The following is a 15,927-nucleotide window of genomic DNA, read 5'->3' on the forward strand; positions in this document are numbered from 1 at the left end:
CAGTGGCACACTATTTAATGGAATTGTGAAGCTTGTTACTTGACAAAACACTGTTACTAGAACCAGACCACATCTTTTAACTTTAAAGGAAATATAAATAAGATGTATTTCTACCCACCTGGTTTATTAAGAAGACAAGCCTGCTATAGTCGCTTTTCTTGGTTTGACAGACATGTTACAAAATATCAAGATAACATAATTTGCAGTTGTTGCCCCCACTCCATGGGCAAAACACTAGAGTGCGAAAATCTGGGCAGTGGAGAGCTAATTTTGTACTGAAGTAGGAAAAATCATAAACAGCTCAAAAATCGTTGTTTCTCAGCATGAAATACCGCAAACAATGCCAGCCAATATAGTTCTCACGTATAAACCATTTAATCATATGTGGTTTCTGTCTTGGTGGTGACAAATGCAACACACAATTACTTGTCATGCACGTATACTGTACATCTTCGGCAGTATTGCTGTTTATACGTAATGTTACAATAAATTTACTGCAGCCCTAGCACGCTCAAGATGAATATTCTGTAAATTGTTATGCAATAGTCACCTGCATGTCTGTAAACCATTTATCTATCTCAGTGAGGTTCTGGGAAGTATCCCTATTACTTACGACAGGACATTTCTAGAAATTTCCTCTAGTGCCAACCGATAAAGTCAAACACCGATTTTTAATTCGGGCGCATAGGCAGTTTGCAATAAGTCAGTCCTATAAGTCTTATTTTTCTTAGAATACTACCTAAGCAGCTATTATATAGCACTCTGAGTGCCACATACCGGCCCGGGTTAGTCCTACAGAAGTTCTTGCTTTACGGCGCCATAGGGCGGCGTCCGAGTACCTACTGTCCTCTCACGTGTAGAGGGCCAAGCGCATTCAAACAGTTATTGTAAACACAGCAGAGAGGATGTGTTATTCTGTATATAGGTTTGTGACACCCGACAACTATAAACAGCGCCGCATCTAGCCTTAGGGTGGAGTAGTAGTACAACAGGCAGGTAGATTTTTCTGTTGTAGATGTAGCTCGTACCACCTGAAGAAGGGCTGAGTCTGAAACCCTTTGGTTTATTTTGAAGGCGGAGCTGGTATACATTACCTGTATGTGAGTCACATAGGGCAGTTATTGACGAAGGTGTTGTATAGGTAGGCAGTTTGATTTATAAAATAGAGTTGTACGCAGTTTCCAACTTAGGTGTATTCATATCGTATGCAATACTTCCATACCAAAGGTATAGCAAACTTTGAGTGTTTACTTTTGGAACCTTGTTCAGAAAGCGCTCACTTATGAAAACTTCGAGTGATTCCGGTAAAAATGAACGCAGGGACAGTGTGTTTGTCTTTGAAGACGAGCAACCTGGAGGTTGTAGTGATACTGTTGGGAAGCTGAATACAAACGCTGTGAACCAGTTTCTGGTGGAATTAATGTTTTTCTTTGGCAAAGCTTTTTTCTATCTTTTTCCTGTATATCTGGCCGGTTTTTTTGGATTAAGTATTAGCTGGATCCTTTTGGGCTTGTTCTTTTGGATGTGGTGGAAGAAAAATAGAACAGGGAAGCTCGCTCGGTTGTCTTCAGCTTTTGAAGTACTCGAACGCGAAAAATATATAATAGCCAAAGAAATCTATGATCACATGCCAGCATGGGTAAGTCAACACAGTGCATTGTCTTAAGTTTTTCTTTGTTTAATTTAACACAAATTGCTCTGCAGTGTTTTGAGTAAAATTAGACCCTCACATACCTCTCAGCCTGTTAGTATATGATCTGGACAATGTAAAAAAATAATGAGGTGTTAAAGGCCCCAAATCAGAGACAAATATTGGTTTTATAAACTTAAACATTTATTAGAATAACATGTTTTGCATAAGCATGCATTTTTCTGAAGGATATGAAGTCTGACACTCCGCTATTTCTCCCTGTATAGTGACTTTGGTCATCAGTGATTTGCCAGAATACCACAACTTTTCTGATAAAGGTTCAGACCAAAAATCTGGACATTGTGTGAAAATTTGAACATCTGTAGGTATGGACCCCCTCACACACACACCTATGTGGTTAGTAGAAATGGCTGGGCATCCTCCAGCATCCTTAAGAACTTCCCATTTCTAAAGAATGCCCTGTTAAAAGGTTTCTTTGCTTTGCTTTTTTGAGGGGGGGGGGTGACAAATTGTATAAGAATATGCATCATTAATGGTTAATGGTTCTTATCTTTTTCTCTTTCCGTGATGGAGAACTCTTTGTTACTGATGTCCAGCACAGTGACACAGGTAGAGACTGGGTATGGGATTAAGTTCTAATTAACATTCCGTTGTGGTCTGGTCTGGCAACACCCTAAATCTGCTGTAGGTTATTTAATGGTACTTCAAGAGTTGTGTAAAAGGGAGAGGATTGAAAAAATGTTCTAAAATGTTTCTGAGCATTGTGGACAATACAAACTAATAGAAGGACCACATGAAACAATTTTTTATAGAAATTGTGATCTCATCATTTGCATAGCTAGATAAACAAATCTGTACCAAGAATCATGATTTTATTTGCATACATTGCCAGTTAGTTGTGTCTAATGTATTGGCACAACTGCAGAAGCTTTCCTTTTTTATACATGAAAACTGAACATTTCCCTTGTGTATGAAGAGGACTCCTAGACCCTTGGTAAGTACAGACTTGTTTGTTCTTTTCCTTCATTGGAAAAGTTCCTGAAATAAAGGTGTGCGCTTTTTTTTTTTTCAGATTACATTTGTAAATAAGCCTCATAGAAGTATGAGAGTATATTTTTAAAAAAAACACTTTTTCTCTAGCCTATATGGTTTCTAGAATCTCATTACATGTACAGTATCTAGCATCCTTTCTTGTTAGCTTAACCCTTGAGATTTCCGGGTTGTTGAAGGAAAATTTAAAGGTGCTACATTTATAAATTAGCTTTTTATAGATGAACTGTTTGGCCTGCCTTGTCTATATATTATCTTGCCAGATATTACTTTCTTGAATCTTGCTGAGTAAGACTTGTTATGTAGCTTAGTGGCTGTTAGATTTTATGGGGATCCCTTTCTGTTTAGAGGGTCATGACTGTCTGTCTTTACTAGCAATTCTCTTAATTGCAATGTTTTGCTCACATGCTTTTCTTACCTTCTACACCTGTTTCCCGGGATGCAGCTATTAGCTTGACATAGCGTACTTCAAGAGTTGCATTATTCGTCCTTCTTTCCATTACAACTTTATTTTTATTAAACATCTGAGATACTTATTTTTCTTATACTGTTTTTATTTTGTCTAACTTTTCTTGTAGAACTTCTGCAATATAGTGGTAAAATAAATTTTTCTGTGAAACATTGCACCTCAACACAATCCCCCTCCACAGTTTCCTAAACCATACAGCTGTTTTTTTAATGTGGCTATCCTAAAACACATGCTCGCTCTCTCTGTCTCTCTCATATAGATTCCCCAACCTCTTATCAACCTGCTCAATTACTTTTTTTTTTTTTTTTTTCTATACATATTCTACTACTTGGCCTTCAGGGGTTCAGTCAAGTCAGGTGACTTTATCCAGAATAATTACTTGACTCTTTATCATGAAAAATATTGGCGGTATTAATAATAAATTAAGTTTTCTTGAAATGTTGCTTAATATACTCAAAAGAGAGATATGTGCTGTTATTGAGAATTATTTAAAATTGGATTACATTCTTCTATATGACCCCTTCCATACTGTTAAAAATATCCATCCTAGAGTCGAAATTGACAGAACATTACTTTACAAAAAAAAAAAAAAATTCTCAGTCTTTCCCTTATTTCCTCCTTTTTTTGCCAAATGAAGCTGACCCACACTTCTTACTCTTGGGTCTTTCCACTGGCCTCATACAAAAACTGAATATATGGCCATTACTTGCCTCCCACCCTCTGGTACACTAACTGACTTCACTTCTTTGCTAGATGCACTAACAACTTGATCTTCTTGTGGTCTTATACTTAGTGAAGACTTGGACCTGAGCTGGAGGAGTCATCATAAACTAAAACTGTAGCAGTACTCTGCAGTTCATACCCTCACTCATCCACTTAGCTAAACTCAGTCATCCTAATTCTTCTAATAATAATCACTCCCTTGTAGACAAAAACTGGCATTATCTTTACCAACGTTACCAGTTGCTGTTTGTCTCATACTACTCTTCTAACAATATTAGCCATCACTATCCTATCTTTTCTAAGTGGTCCTTAACTCCTCCTGACCCCCATTTTGCCCTGTTGTAGTCCTTTTGTGAACAGCAGCTCTTTCTAATTAATTGCTAATCTCTGTTTACTGGACCTTTTGCGTTATCTCAGTAACTACTGACACTGTTATTTTTCTCCTTAACAATGCACTTTTCAGCCTTCAAGCAAACTTTTTCTCTTATTAGTCAACCTCTGTACTAAAACACCAAATGTAGATTGGGGCAAATATTGGTGTTTATGGAAAGATACTCAAAGTGATTATTGCTGTATCCTGTTTCAGCCTATGAAACATGGGGTGAGAATTGTAGCTGAGGCTGGTAAAAGTACCTTTTGCAATTCTCTTGAGTTTAGTAAAACCTTATTCTCCTCGCCCGTTCCACATATCTTTAATTGACAGCTTGCTGCATGATCATGTCAGTGTCCACATTCCCATAACTACTCTTCCAAACGTCTTTTCACATTTTCTCTTGGCTAATGCTACTGCAGCTGCTGCTTTCATCCCTTTGTTGTAATCTTCTTGTGTTCTTTTTCATTGCTGTTTCAGTTAATTTCTGTTGGCACATAGGATACTAATCTCTAGGTGTAGCAATTTCAATTATGCTACTTTTGTCTTTTTTTTTTTTTTTCCTTGGACTACAAATTATAGTTTTCTTAACTGTTGGTATTGGGTGACCCCATGTGATCAAAACATTTGCTATAGTGCTTTTTGAGTTGCGTTTCCAGTGCTTCTCAGCTAGTTGTATATTGAAGCATTTGCACAGTTCCCAGTGCAACAGTCTTTCCACGTTATTGTCTTTCATTATGGCTAACTAGTGAAACTAAAATGCTCCTTAAACTTAGTGACAAAACTTGGAAATTATGGCTTATTACCAAAAACTCAGGATGACTGCACCACCTATCATAAAATCAGGAACAAGGCCAAACACCAAATCAAACAAGACAAAATAAATTGCACTAAACTGCAAAGGAAACACCAAAAAAAATCCTTAAAGATTCTAGAGTGCAATCAGAAAAATCTTTATCCGTGTCAAAATACTACCCTTCTCCCTAATTTACCAGATAATCTAGGGACAACTGCAGAACAGTGTAACAAGTACTTCCAAAAGTATCCTATCCTTAACTAAAAATAACCCAACTCCAATACCAGCAATATTTAGTTCAACCAACAACAATAGAAATACATATCTCCACAATGACCATAGAAAAATTAAGAAACTCAAACCTACCATGATAGCAGCCCATAACCTTCCAGCTGAGTTCCTAAAAGTAGCAGCCAAAGCCATTTCCTATCCTGTATCCATACTAATTAACCACTCCATAGCTGAACAATATTTCCCATCTATGTGGAGAATTTCTCATATAATCCCCTTGCATAAAGATGGTAATTCAACCAAACTCACAAATTATCGACCTATCACTAAACTCTCCCCACTTTCTAAGCTAATAGAAGGATGCATCCATTCTCAAGTTTTTACAGTACCTCACAACCAGTAATCTACTGGCCAAAACACAGCATGGCTTCAGACCCCATCACAGTAGCACAGCTGCCCTCCTTAGCTTTACCAACACTATCGATCAATTTAGAAACTAAGGGAAAATAGCATCATTGGTCTTTCTAGACATGTCTAAAGCCTTTGATACAGTTTCTCACCACAAACTACTTAATCTCCTTGCCAACCTTAACATTAGTCCCTAAGCTCTTACATAGTTCCAAAGTTACCTAACTGAAAGACAACAAGCAGTTAGGTAGCTCCAGTACCTATCCCCCCCCCCCCGTGCTTCCAGTATCACTAGGAGTCCCTCAGGAATCCATTCTTGGACATCTTCTTCTTTTTAATATTTACCAATGACCTCAACACTACCTCCCCCCAGCCTCCATAATCCAGTATGCTGATGATTCTACACTTATAGGTCCAGCCACTAATGCACAACACCTTCAGTGAAGGATTTTTGAGTTATACCCTGAAGTGGAATCATGGCTAACTCGCAACTCCTACTTAACACTAGCAAAACCAAACTGTGATCTTTCAACCCACCCGACCCACCTTCCATATAACTGCTAGCAGTAATACAAAAATTACACCTGATTTACAAACAGAACTACTAGGAGTCATAATTGATAAGATGAATTTTGACCTTCACATAGCCCAAACTATTAAGAAAATACACACAAAAATGGGAACTCTATACAGAAACAAGATTTCTTACCCCTGCTACTAGAGTAGTAATAGCCAGAATCTACCTCCTGTCAACACTTCACTGTGCCTTGCTCATACTAACTTCTTTCGGCTTTTCCCATTTAGGGGTTGCCACAGTAGATCACCTGTCCACTCATGATTGGCAGTGGAGTTTTATGGTGTCAAGTTGCCAGCCCGGCGCCCAACCATCCACAGAAGGCACACACATGCATGCACTCATGCCTAGGGCCAGTTTAGAGTGCCCAGTCCACCTACAGCTTGTCTTTGAGATGTGGGAGAAACTGGAGCACCCGAAGGAAACCGATGTGACCACAGGGAGGACATGCAGACTTCGCACAGAAGGCACCCCAGCCAAGGCTCGAACCAGAGAACCTCTTGCTGTGAGGCGGCAACACTAACCGCTGCACCACCGTGGCCGCCCCCTTGCTCATACTAACTAATCTCAAAAAGTCAGATGTAAATAATTTAGGAACATGCTATAATAAAATTGCAAAATTTGCTACAGACTACACATCACCGTCCTGCCTTAAACACTTTCTTGGTTAGAGCTACCACAACTCTTAACATACACTCCATTAACCATGGCTCATAAACTGCTCTAGCAGTCTGAGAAAATGCCAGCTCCTATAAACATTATTCACCCCTATTCCAACAGCCGTACTCTTCACTCATCAAATAAATCACTGCTTCAGGTTACCAAATCTACTAATACTTCAGGTGATGTTTTATATTCCTCTCAAGATGCAATAGCTTGGAACACACTTCCCCCCTTAACCTTAACAACTTCAAAAAATTACTCAAAATTCATTTATCCAAGCCATGGCAGCATTCTTCTACCAGTCCAGGCTAAGGAGATCTACTACCATTTCTCGTACTCTCCTCATAAAATTTACTTTTAAACCTTTTTCCCAGCACCCTTCCTTCATCCTACTGATCCCAGTCAAACTTCTGTCGTGCAAAGCTCTTACACACCCCAGACCATACATCAATTTCAACTGTTCAGCAGTTTTTCTGCAGGATCCTGTTGACTTTGTTGGCGCAATCTGTCTTCATCTTTTGTTAAATTTCATAACATGTTAAGAGTCTATTTTTATATAAAAAATAAACATTTTGTCCCTGGTTTTTAGTATCTGCTTGTATGTGAATATGTACAATTTTTGTACCTCAGACTATGGATGTATGTAAAAATGTACAAGTGTTTGTAATTCAGACTTGTTGGTGTTATTTTGAGTGTGTTTCTTTGTGTGTGGACTTTTTCTGTCCAAGCTTGTGCTGAAAATGGGCTACCACCCAGCTGGACTTTCCCGGTAAAAAAATTAAAATAAAAAAATAAATTATACAGAACCTGAGCCATAAGTGTATTGCAGCCAGCAATGAGATCTGCAACTGTTTCCAGTTCTGTTTTACAGGACCTGCATTTGTCTTTCTCTCACTTTTTCTACAGACTTGTAAACCAACTCGTGTGCACCACACTGTCGTATGCTGCAATTATCTTCTTTCCATCATTTGGTTTAAATTCAGCTCTCCTTAACCTGTCGTGCGTCAGACCATGGTCAACATGAGGTTATTATTTGCCACTACATTTGTGGGGATTTCCAGTTTTCTTTCCTTTTTCTTCTTGTCTTTTCCTTGTATTTTTCTCTTCTGTTTTAGCACTTCTATTTGCTAATTCTCCTCTGTTTTTGGTTTGATGTCCTTTCTTACTCCTTTCCAAATTGCTTCTGGTAAACTAAACAAAACTGTCATCTTAGACTTCTCTTCATGCTTTAGAACTTTCACAATATTTGGATCTGATGAGGTCAACATATGGATGCTGTCCCATGATTGCAGAGCTATACACATAGTTTCGATGAGGCCCATACCTTCTTCAGAGGGAGTGATATATCATTTGGTAAGCTTGAAACACTTTTTGTTGCACAAATGATACTTTATTCCCAGATGTCAAGGCAGTTTTCAGTATTGCCTTTAGTCTTCTGAAGCATTCTTTACAAAGCTCGTTCTCATTTGTTATGGTTTTATTGCCAGCCCTTCATCTATTCCCAAATGTTTATACACTGCACTTCAGATTCCTTTACAGTAAACTCTGTTAACCGGCACCCTTGGGGTTTGGTAGATGCCAGGTAAGTGTAGTTTTTGGTTGCTTGAGAGTCACTATTAAAAATAGACCTGACAAATACTGTACTGTATACTATACCATAAACACTGTATTGATTTGATTTTAAAATTTGAAATACAGTAATTAAAAGCCTGACTGGAATAATATTTTAAACTTGTATTTCTGCTAGAAAGCGTGGCATGCAAAATGGTTTTCAGTGGCATGCTGAGTGGATTGGAACTGAATGAATTGAAGAGAGTGAATGCATGTATGAAAGCAGAAGCAACTGTGTGAGAGAGATCGGAGAGATGTATGAAAGCTGGGAGAGTCTGTGTGAATGTCTACGAGTGGATGTGCAATCCGATGCAAACTGAGTATGGAGCAAGTGTTGACATTTTAGAGATTTCACTTGTTCTCAGGTTGAGGCGAGAGAGAAGTTATTTGTATCTTTGTTTTCTCCAAGCAGAAACATACAATAAACTCTCAGTTAACCAGCACCCATGGATGGGGATTGGTAGATGCCGGATAACTGTAGTTTCTGGTTTCTTGAGAGTAACTTTTAAAAGTAGGCCTGACTAATACTGTACCCTATACTGTTTGTATGGTTTGACTTGTTCGTAGGTTGGGGGGAGAGGGAATTTATTCCTATCTTCCTTTTTAAAATTCTAAAAACGTAAGGTATGTTTCTGTTGGAGGGGGGAGCAAAATGCAACACATGAAAATTGTACAGTATTTCTTCGATTTATTTATTTATTTTTTTTTTATTTTTTTATTTTTTTTTTTTTTTCTGGTTACTTGCATTCCAGTTAACTAACAGAGTTTACTGTAGATCGCAGTCCTGTCCCAGCTTGATATTTTCTTGGACCTTCAGATTTCTTGTTATAAATATTGCTTTTGCATTTATTAGGCCCAAATGTTATTCTTATGTTTGAGAAAATTTTAATTTTTGTAGTTATGTTTTTAGATCCTAATTTGATGAAATATATACAGTTTTAAATCCTTCATAAAAAGTAGATGATGTTTTCGAACAAGGTTGGTTTCTGGAAATTACTTAATAGACTAGGGTATTGTTACAGATTAAACCGCTTAAGGGCAAGAAAAAATATCAGTGGTGACAGAGATTCACCCTGGAATATCCTCTCTTGAATTTCTGTTTCTGATAATAATTTGTCCTTTTATTGCGGCTGTGCTGCAGAGTGGCTTTTCACTGTTTCATAGTCTAATCGGGAAAAGCCGAAAGACACAACAACATAGTCACTGCAGTGCAGTTGATCTGTGTGTGTGTGTGTGTGTGTGTGTGTGTGTGTGTGTGTGTGTGTGTGTGTGTGTGTGTGTGTGCGCATTCCTTAATCCAGGAATATGGGGTGCTGTTGGAATATGTATTTTGTAATCTATCCATGCCATGCTTAGATTCTTCCCAGCTTTACAGTTTTATATTGTGGCTTTATTTACCAATAGGTGAGCCTTTGCTCCATATGACTTTATCTTTTTCTATTGCCATGATGGAATTTTTTATAGTTGCTATAAACACTGTCTGCAGCAATTCTAGTATGTAATTTTATATATTGCTGGAAGGCAAGTTGTCTGTATTTCTTAGGATGGCTTGTAGGTTTGCTGTTAGAGGAGTAATTTTTATTTTCCTATTAACCAGATTTGGTGTCTATTCAAGATGCACATAAGAAATCATTTTTACTCTGGGTTAAATGTTTATATAAGATGGTAATATCTTTAGCCAGAACTTAAGTATTGTATTTGGATGTGGAGTTTTTCTTAAATCTCTCTCCATTTCTCTGGCTATTACATCCACCCATTCCACATTCTCTATGCACAGTGGGCATGGGCTGCTTATGGGGCCCATTTTTGTTGAAGCACACATTTGATTTACTAATATCACTTCTTGCTTCTAAACAGACTTAAAAAGCAAGGCTTTTCAAATAACACTTTAGAATGCTGTTTCATATATTTAATCAATAGGCTTGTCTGCTCTTTCATATATTTAATCAATAGGCTTGTCTGTACTTGACAGAACTCTTCCATTTGCAAACACTCACTTGTAAAATTGAGGATAGAACCTTGCAGAATATGTAATCTTAGTGTTCTCACTTTTCCAGACTTGCTGCTGATATTCCTTCACTCACAGTTGTCTTGTGTGATTGTGGTCTATTCTCGCTCAAAGGACATCATATTTCTAATCTACAAAAACAATTTCTCGATTACCTGTTGTGGTTTAAATGTAAATTCATGGTTTTATTTAGCAAAAAATAAAATTGTTCTTTAGCCCCTTCTAAAAACTCTGTTTTGTTACAATTCAATATTTTCATCATTCTCAAGGTGCGGTGGCCTTTTAGCTTTATGGGTTGTGTCCTGCCCAGGATGCAGTAACCTGACAGCATCACAAAGCTCTGACTCCCTTCCACACCTTTATTCTGACTACTGATTGGACAGCCTAGTGGAGGGAAATAGAGTGAAGAAACCCTCAGCGCATTCTTGCCATCTGGAGAGGAAGCAGTTTTGAGGCTTCACATGAGCAGCAATTAGCCTTCATAGGTGCATACTATGCTAATGATCACTGGGGCCTTTTTAAGCAAGTTCTAGTACCCTTGGCAAGTGTAAGCAGGGGCTTAGATTAAGCATTTGCAAGCAAGGTCCTGGGAGATGAACCATTTGCAGATTACCTGTGTCCATTAGAGACATAAGTGCCAAACCAGGGATGAATTTCCTGTTCCCCATCCAGTTGTCCAGGTTTGACTTGAATTGGGTTAGGGAGGAATTCTGCTCCTCATGGATGAGTAGCCTGTTTATGGGATACATGCGTGTCTCTCCAGCAGGTCCTGTTTATATTCCAGGCAAGGTTAAAGTCTTTAGAATGGGTAATTCTGGTGTTTGTTTTGTGGATATGCAGGAGGTCTGTCAGAATGGGGTGCAACCAGTGCCTTGTAAATCAGGCATAGATCTCTTGTCTCCAGGCTGTTGATGTTGAGAAGAGAATACAGATATAGGGCTTTGAGGCTGGCTGCACAGGACATGTTATTTATGCCCTGTATTCTTTTGGTGAGGAACCTTCAGTGGACATTACAGCTGCTGGATGTGCCTGGTAAGGTGCTTACTAAAGGGGGCATTATACTCAATGATAGGTCTGACGAATGCCAAATACATTGGCACATTAACCTCGTTGGACCTTGGATGCCATTCTTTGTTTAATAAGTTACACAACATAGAATGATTTCCTCACCACTGTAGGGACATCATTACCAAAGGCTAGATCATTGTCTACATGTGTCAAGTCACTGACAGCTGGGTCAACTCTTAGATGGTTGGTCAGGGGTGGCTGACTTCCCGCAGGAAACTGTTATACATTCCTATGTGTTTTGGTTTAGTTCATAGCTCTGACACCAGTTGTTTGTGTCACATCTTCTTGGAGAATATTAGTGTTGGTGGGGGATTCTGTAACTGCACCTAATTTACAATAGCCTGCAAATTTGTTAAGCCAGGGGGATTTTACATTGGCCTTGACTTTAGAGAAGTGGATGCCAAAAAGGAGCAGTCCCAGAACAGAGCCCTGAGGACTCCACTTGTGACTGGCCTCTTTGTAGCGGTGGACTCCCCAGTTGTAATTTCTTGAGTCCTATCTGAGCCAGCTAGCTACCCACAGGGTGACATAAAGGTTTATACCTAACCTCTTGTTTGTCAACAATGTGTGAGTGGGGTATTGTCATTTGGCTCGGTCATGTCAAGATAGGCAGTGTGAACTGTTTTGCCCTTTTCCATTGCTTTTATGACCTTCTCAAATAATTCCATGAGGTTGAGTAGGCATAACCTGCCCTTGACTAAACCAAGCTGGGTTGGGTTTAGTGTCTGGAGGTTTACTGCCATTATTGACCATTAATTTTATGGCTTTATATATGAGACTACTGAGGCATATGGGTCTGGAGATGGCCTGCCTTTGTGCAGAAGGATGTTTGTTGCTGCTCTCCATTCTTGATGGACAAAGTCTGTTTGGAGGCTATGGTTAAATATTTATTTCAGAGGGCATGATAAGTCTTATTTCACGTTATTTAGAAGGCAGCCTTTGATGATGTTGGGGCCTAGTGATGCTTTGTTCTTAGCCATAGAGAGAGAGGGAGAACATTGAGGACCTGTTCCCTATTGTAGGGGAGTTGTATTTCATGGTATTTCCTGAGCAGATGCTGGGGGGAGAGCGAGGCAAAGTCAGAGCTGAATTTGGCTGCCAGTAGGTTTGCTGTATCTTCTGGCTCAGTTTAGGTGGTTCTGTTTTTAGTGAGCTCTGCACACAATTGTGTACTGCCTTTTGAGGTTGCAGACATAGCTAAATAATACCTTGCAGGTGCCCATGGCATGGGAGGCCAAATTTACCTCAAATTTGTCTTTGGTGGACTTTTTGTCCCCTGAGTTGTGTAGTTTGAGAGGTAATAGAAGACTGCAATGGTTATCCCACTTCACAAGGGTGGATCGTCAACCAACTCTGGAAACTACATGCCCTAATAGTCTGACTAAGTTAATATACAAATCCATGATACAAATTATCATGGAAATGATCAACAGACAGGCAGACTTCAGACACTGGATCCAACTCAGTTTGGCCTTATAAAGGGAAGGTCATGCCCTCTAAATCTGGCAGACTTCTTTAAGAAGGTAACCAATGCAGTGGATGAGGGGAAAATGGTGCATACCACCTACTTGGTCCTGGCATTCGATACAATACCCCACTCTGGTATAGTTGAACTGGGCATAAACCCATGTATAACTTTCTGGATTGCCAGACAAGATCCATGAACTCTGGATTCGTGAGACCACATCTGTTAAGAGACTGGTCATCAGCAGAGTACCTCGGGGCTGTGTGCTAAGAATTCTCCTATTTTGCATCTATTTCTCCAAGGTAAAGGCTAATGTCAAAGGCCTTTGGCTGACCAGGTTTGCAGATGACTGCAAATTGGAAGCTATCGTAGATCCTTTTGTAAGATTTAAAGCCCTATCTCTGTACTCTATTTTCTTCAGGTTACTGAGAGGCAGTTTATGCCTGGCATACAAGGTATCCTTGGATCCAGCTCTGATGGACCTTTTGTACATTCGCAAAACTGCATCAGAGCCACTAGATCCAAGGACTTAAAATTTTGCTTGTGACTTAAATTAGACAAGTCCATGAAATTGATGTCTCAAAGAATCCTCATACTCTGGAACAGGCTTCCCATCCATGTAAACCAGAATCCATCTCTAACCTTAATTAAACATAACTTTGATCAATGGATGGGAAATCAGAAATTTACCCTGCGTCTGGCCCCATGTTTTTAATAGTTTTGATATTACTTCCTGTCTCCACCTAACATAGCCCCCCCCCCACATAACCTATATAAATTTCCTAACTAACATCCATACCCCTCCTAATAAATGCCCATAATGCATAGGGACGCAGTTGGGTTGGATTGCATGGCTAGGCTTATAAAAGCCCTGGTGGTTGTTAGCCTAGTATATAGCTATGAACCTATGAGAGTGCTCTTAATCCTGCTGGGTGCTACACCTCCTAATTTTGCCATGATTTTCTTCCTTTTGATTTCCATCCTGTTTATGCTGTGAGTCCACCTGGGTAGCTTGTTTTCTTGAGTAAGTTCTGTACTTATTCCTGGTGGATACAGCTGCCTCTGTTAACATATTTACAGGATTTCTGTGAGCAGTTTGCATAGGTAGCACTGATTTCCGGGTTTAGTGAGACTTGAAAGTTTTTCCTGCTTATCACTTACTAGCAGGAAGTTGACACTGGATTGTTCAGGAACTACTCTAAAGGCTGTCTGGGGTCCCAGGTTTATTTTTTGCTTCAGAGGATACCGTTTTTGTGATCTGACCTTACCAAAGAAGACCTTACACTGGGGGATGCAGCACTCTCTCGTATTAGTGAGGACCAGATCCAGTATGTTTCTCTGTGGTTGGTGTTTCTCCGTGGTTGGTGTATTGACAATCTGGTCCAGGGGTTTTGCGTTTACAAAGTCCAGGAATCTTTATGCCTGCACATTTGGTGTTGTATATGATTCCCAATTAACAGTGTGGTAATTAAAGTCACCCATGAATGCTATTGGGTTAGATGGTGAGTGTTTCCTTTAAGTCTAAGTATGTGTTATGGGTTTCATGGGTCATAGAGAAGGACCTGTATCTTGCAAGGATTTGGTGCTGTCAGTGGCTTTATACCATGTCTCGTGGCATAGATGTCTACTTTCTCTGGGGTGAGGAGAGCTTGTAGGGAGTGGAGTTTCTTGTTTGACTCCTAACGTTGAGCAGTAACAACTTCATTTTCTTTCTTTACTGAATTATCCCTTGTGACATAGGCAAACTTATATTTATATGAAAGCAATCAAATCATGTTAACAAGTTTACATTTACAAGTACTATACATCATGTGCATTGTTATTGTATACAATCTGTAAGCGATATTATAATCATTATTCAGTGACTGCTTTCACTTAAACCTCATTCCTCCTCCAAACCATTTTCTGCATGAATTGTTCTGAGAATTTTTTTATTTTTTTTAAACAAGAAATAGCTTTATTAAATTATGGCATGGCATACATACATACAAATATTTCAAGCATGGGCATCAATGCCTTTCTAGCTTGCCAGTATACCAAAACAAGTGTTTCCATAAGTGTCCAGGCTGTTCTTTAAAAATATCTAAACTAGTACTTTCTTTAATGTAATTTGGTAGTCTGTTCCTTGCATCAGCTGCTCTCTGAGAACCAATTAGTACACTTCTTATTCCTATAGAATTTTCTGCATAGGTTGCCTGATTTTCTACTACTCTTTGACCCCCAAATATTCCCAGAGGTAGTTGTCTGTAATCACCGTATATACCCAAATAAGATCTCCTCTTGGATATCTAAAAGAGACACTGTACAAGTTCAGATATTTTAGTCTTGCGTAATAATTTTCACATCCATGGATGCCCTTGGTATAGTTCTACTGTACTCATTCCAGTTTACTCATGTTTGTTTTCTTATAAGGTTTCCATATTGTTATTCCATACTCAAGTTTGGGTCTAATGTAACTAACAAAAACTTCAGCATTTCTGATTTCCTAGACTTTATCAATCTTTTTTACAACCTATAGTTTTATAACTATCATTAAAAATTGGTTGATATGTTTAGAAAAACTCAAAGCTGGATCTACTAGGGTTACCATATTTGGTTATATGAAAAAGAGGACGAAAAAAATATGTGCTGGTATTATACCAGCACATATTTTTTCGTCCTCTTAGGGCTGAAGAGCAAAAAAAAGGTCTTTAATCTGGATGTAGAGCAAAAAAAAAAAAAAGGTCTTTAGTCTCGTCTTTAATGCGGAACATTGCATTGCAGTTTTCCTCATTAAAGACAAGTAGCTCTGTGTTTGGCGATTTTGATTGGCCCGTATGCCGGTATACGAGCCAATCAAA

The 15,927-nt window shown here is 38.8% G+C and overlaps 1 protein-coding gene across 1 annotated transcript in view; it reads left to right on the forward strand.

Moving 5' to 3' along the window:
* The first annotated feature begins 822 nt into the window (after positions 1 to 822).
* Positions 823 to 15,927, forward strand: part of LOC122803999 (extended synaptotagmin-3-like) — a 454,360-nt gene continuing 439,255 nt past the window's right edge. Inside the window, exon 1 of the mRNA XM_044073680.1 lies at positions 823 to 1,639. Coding sequence (XP_043929615.1) covers positions 1,283 to 1,639 — 357 coding nt within the window. The 5' untranslated portion in view covers positions 823 to 1,282. The remainder of the gene's footprint in view (positions 1,640 to 15,927) is intronic.

This window comes from Protopterus annectens, chromosome 6.part0, assembly GCF_019279795.1.
Source record: "Protopterus annectens isolate FY-2018-M chromosome 6.part0, PAN1.0, whole genome shotgun sequence".
NCBI lineage: Eukaryota > Metazoa > Chordata > Ceratodontiformes > Protopteridae > Protopterus > Protopterus annectens.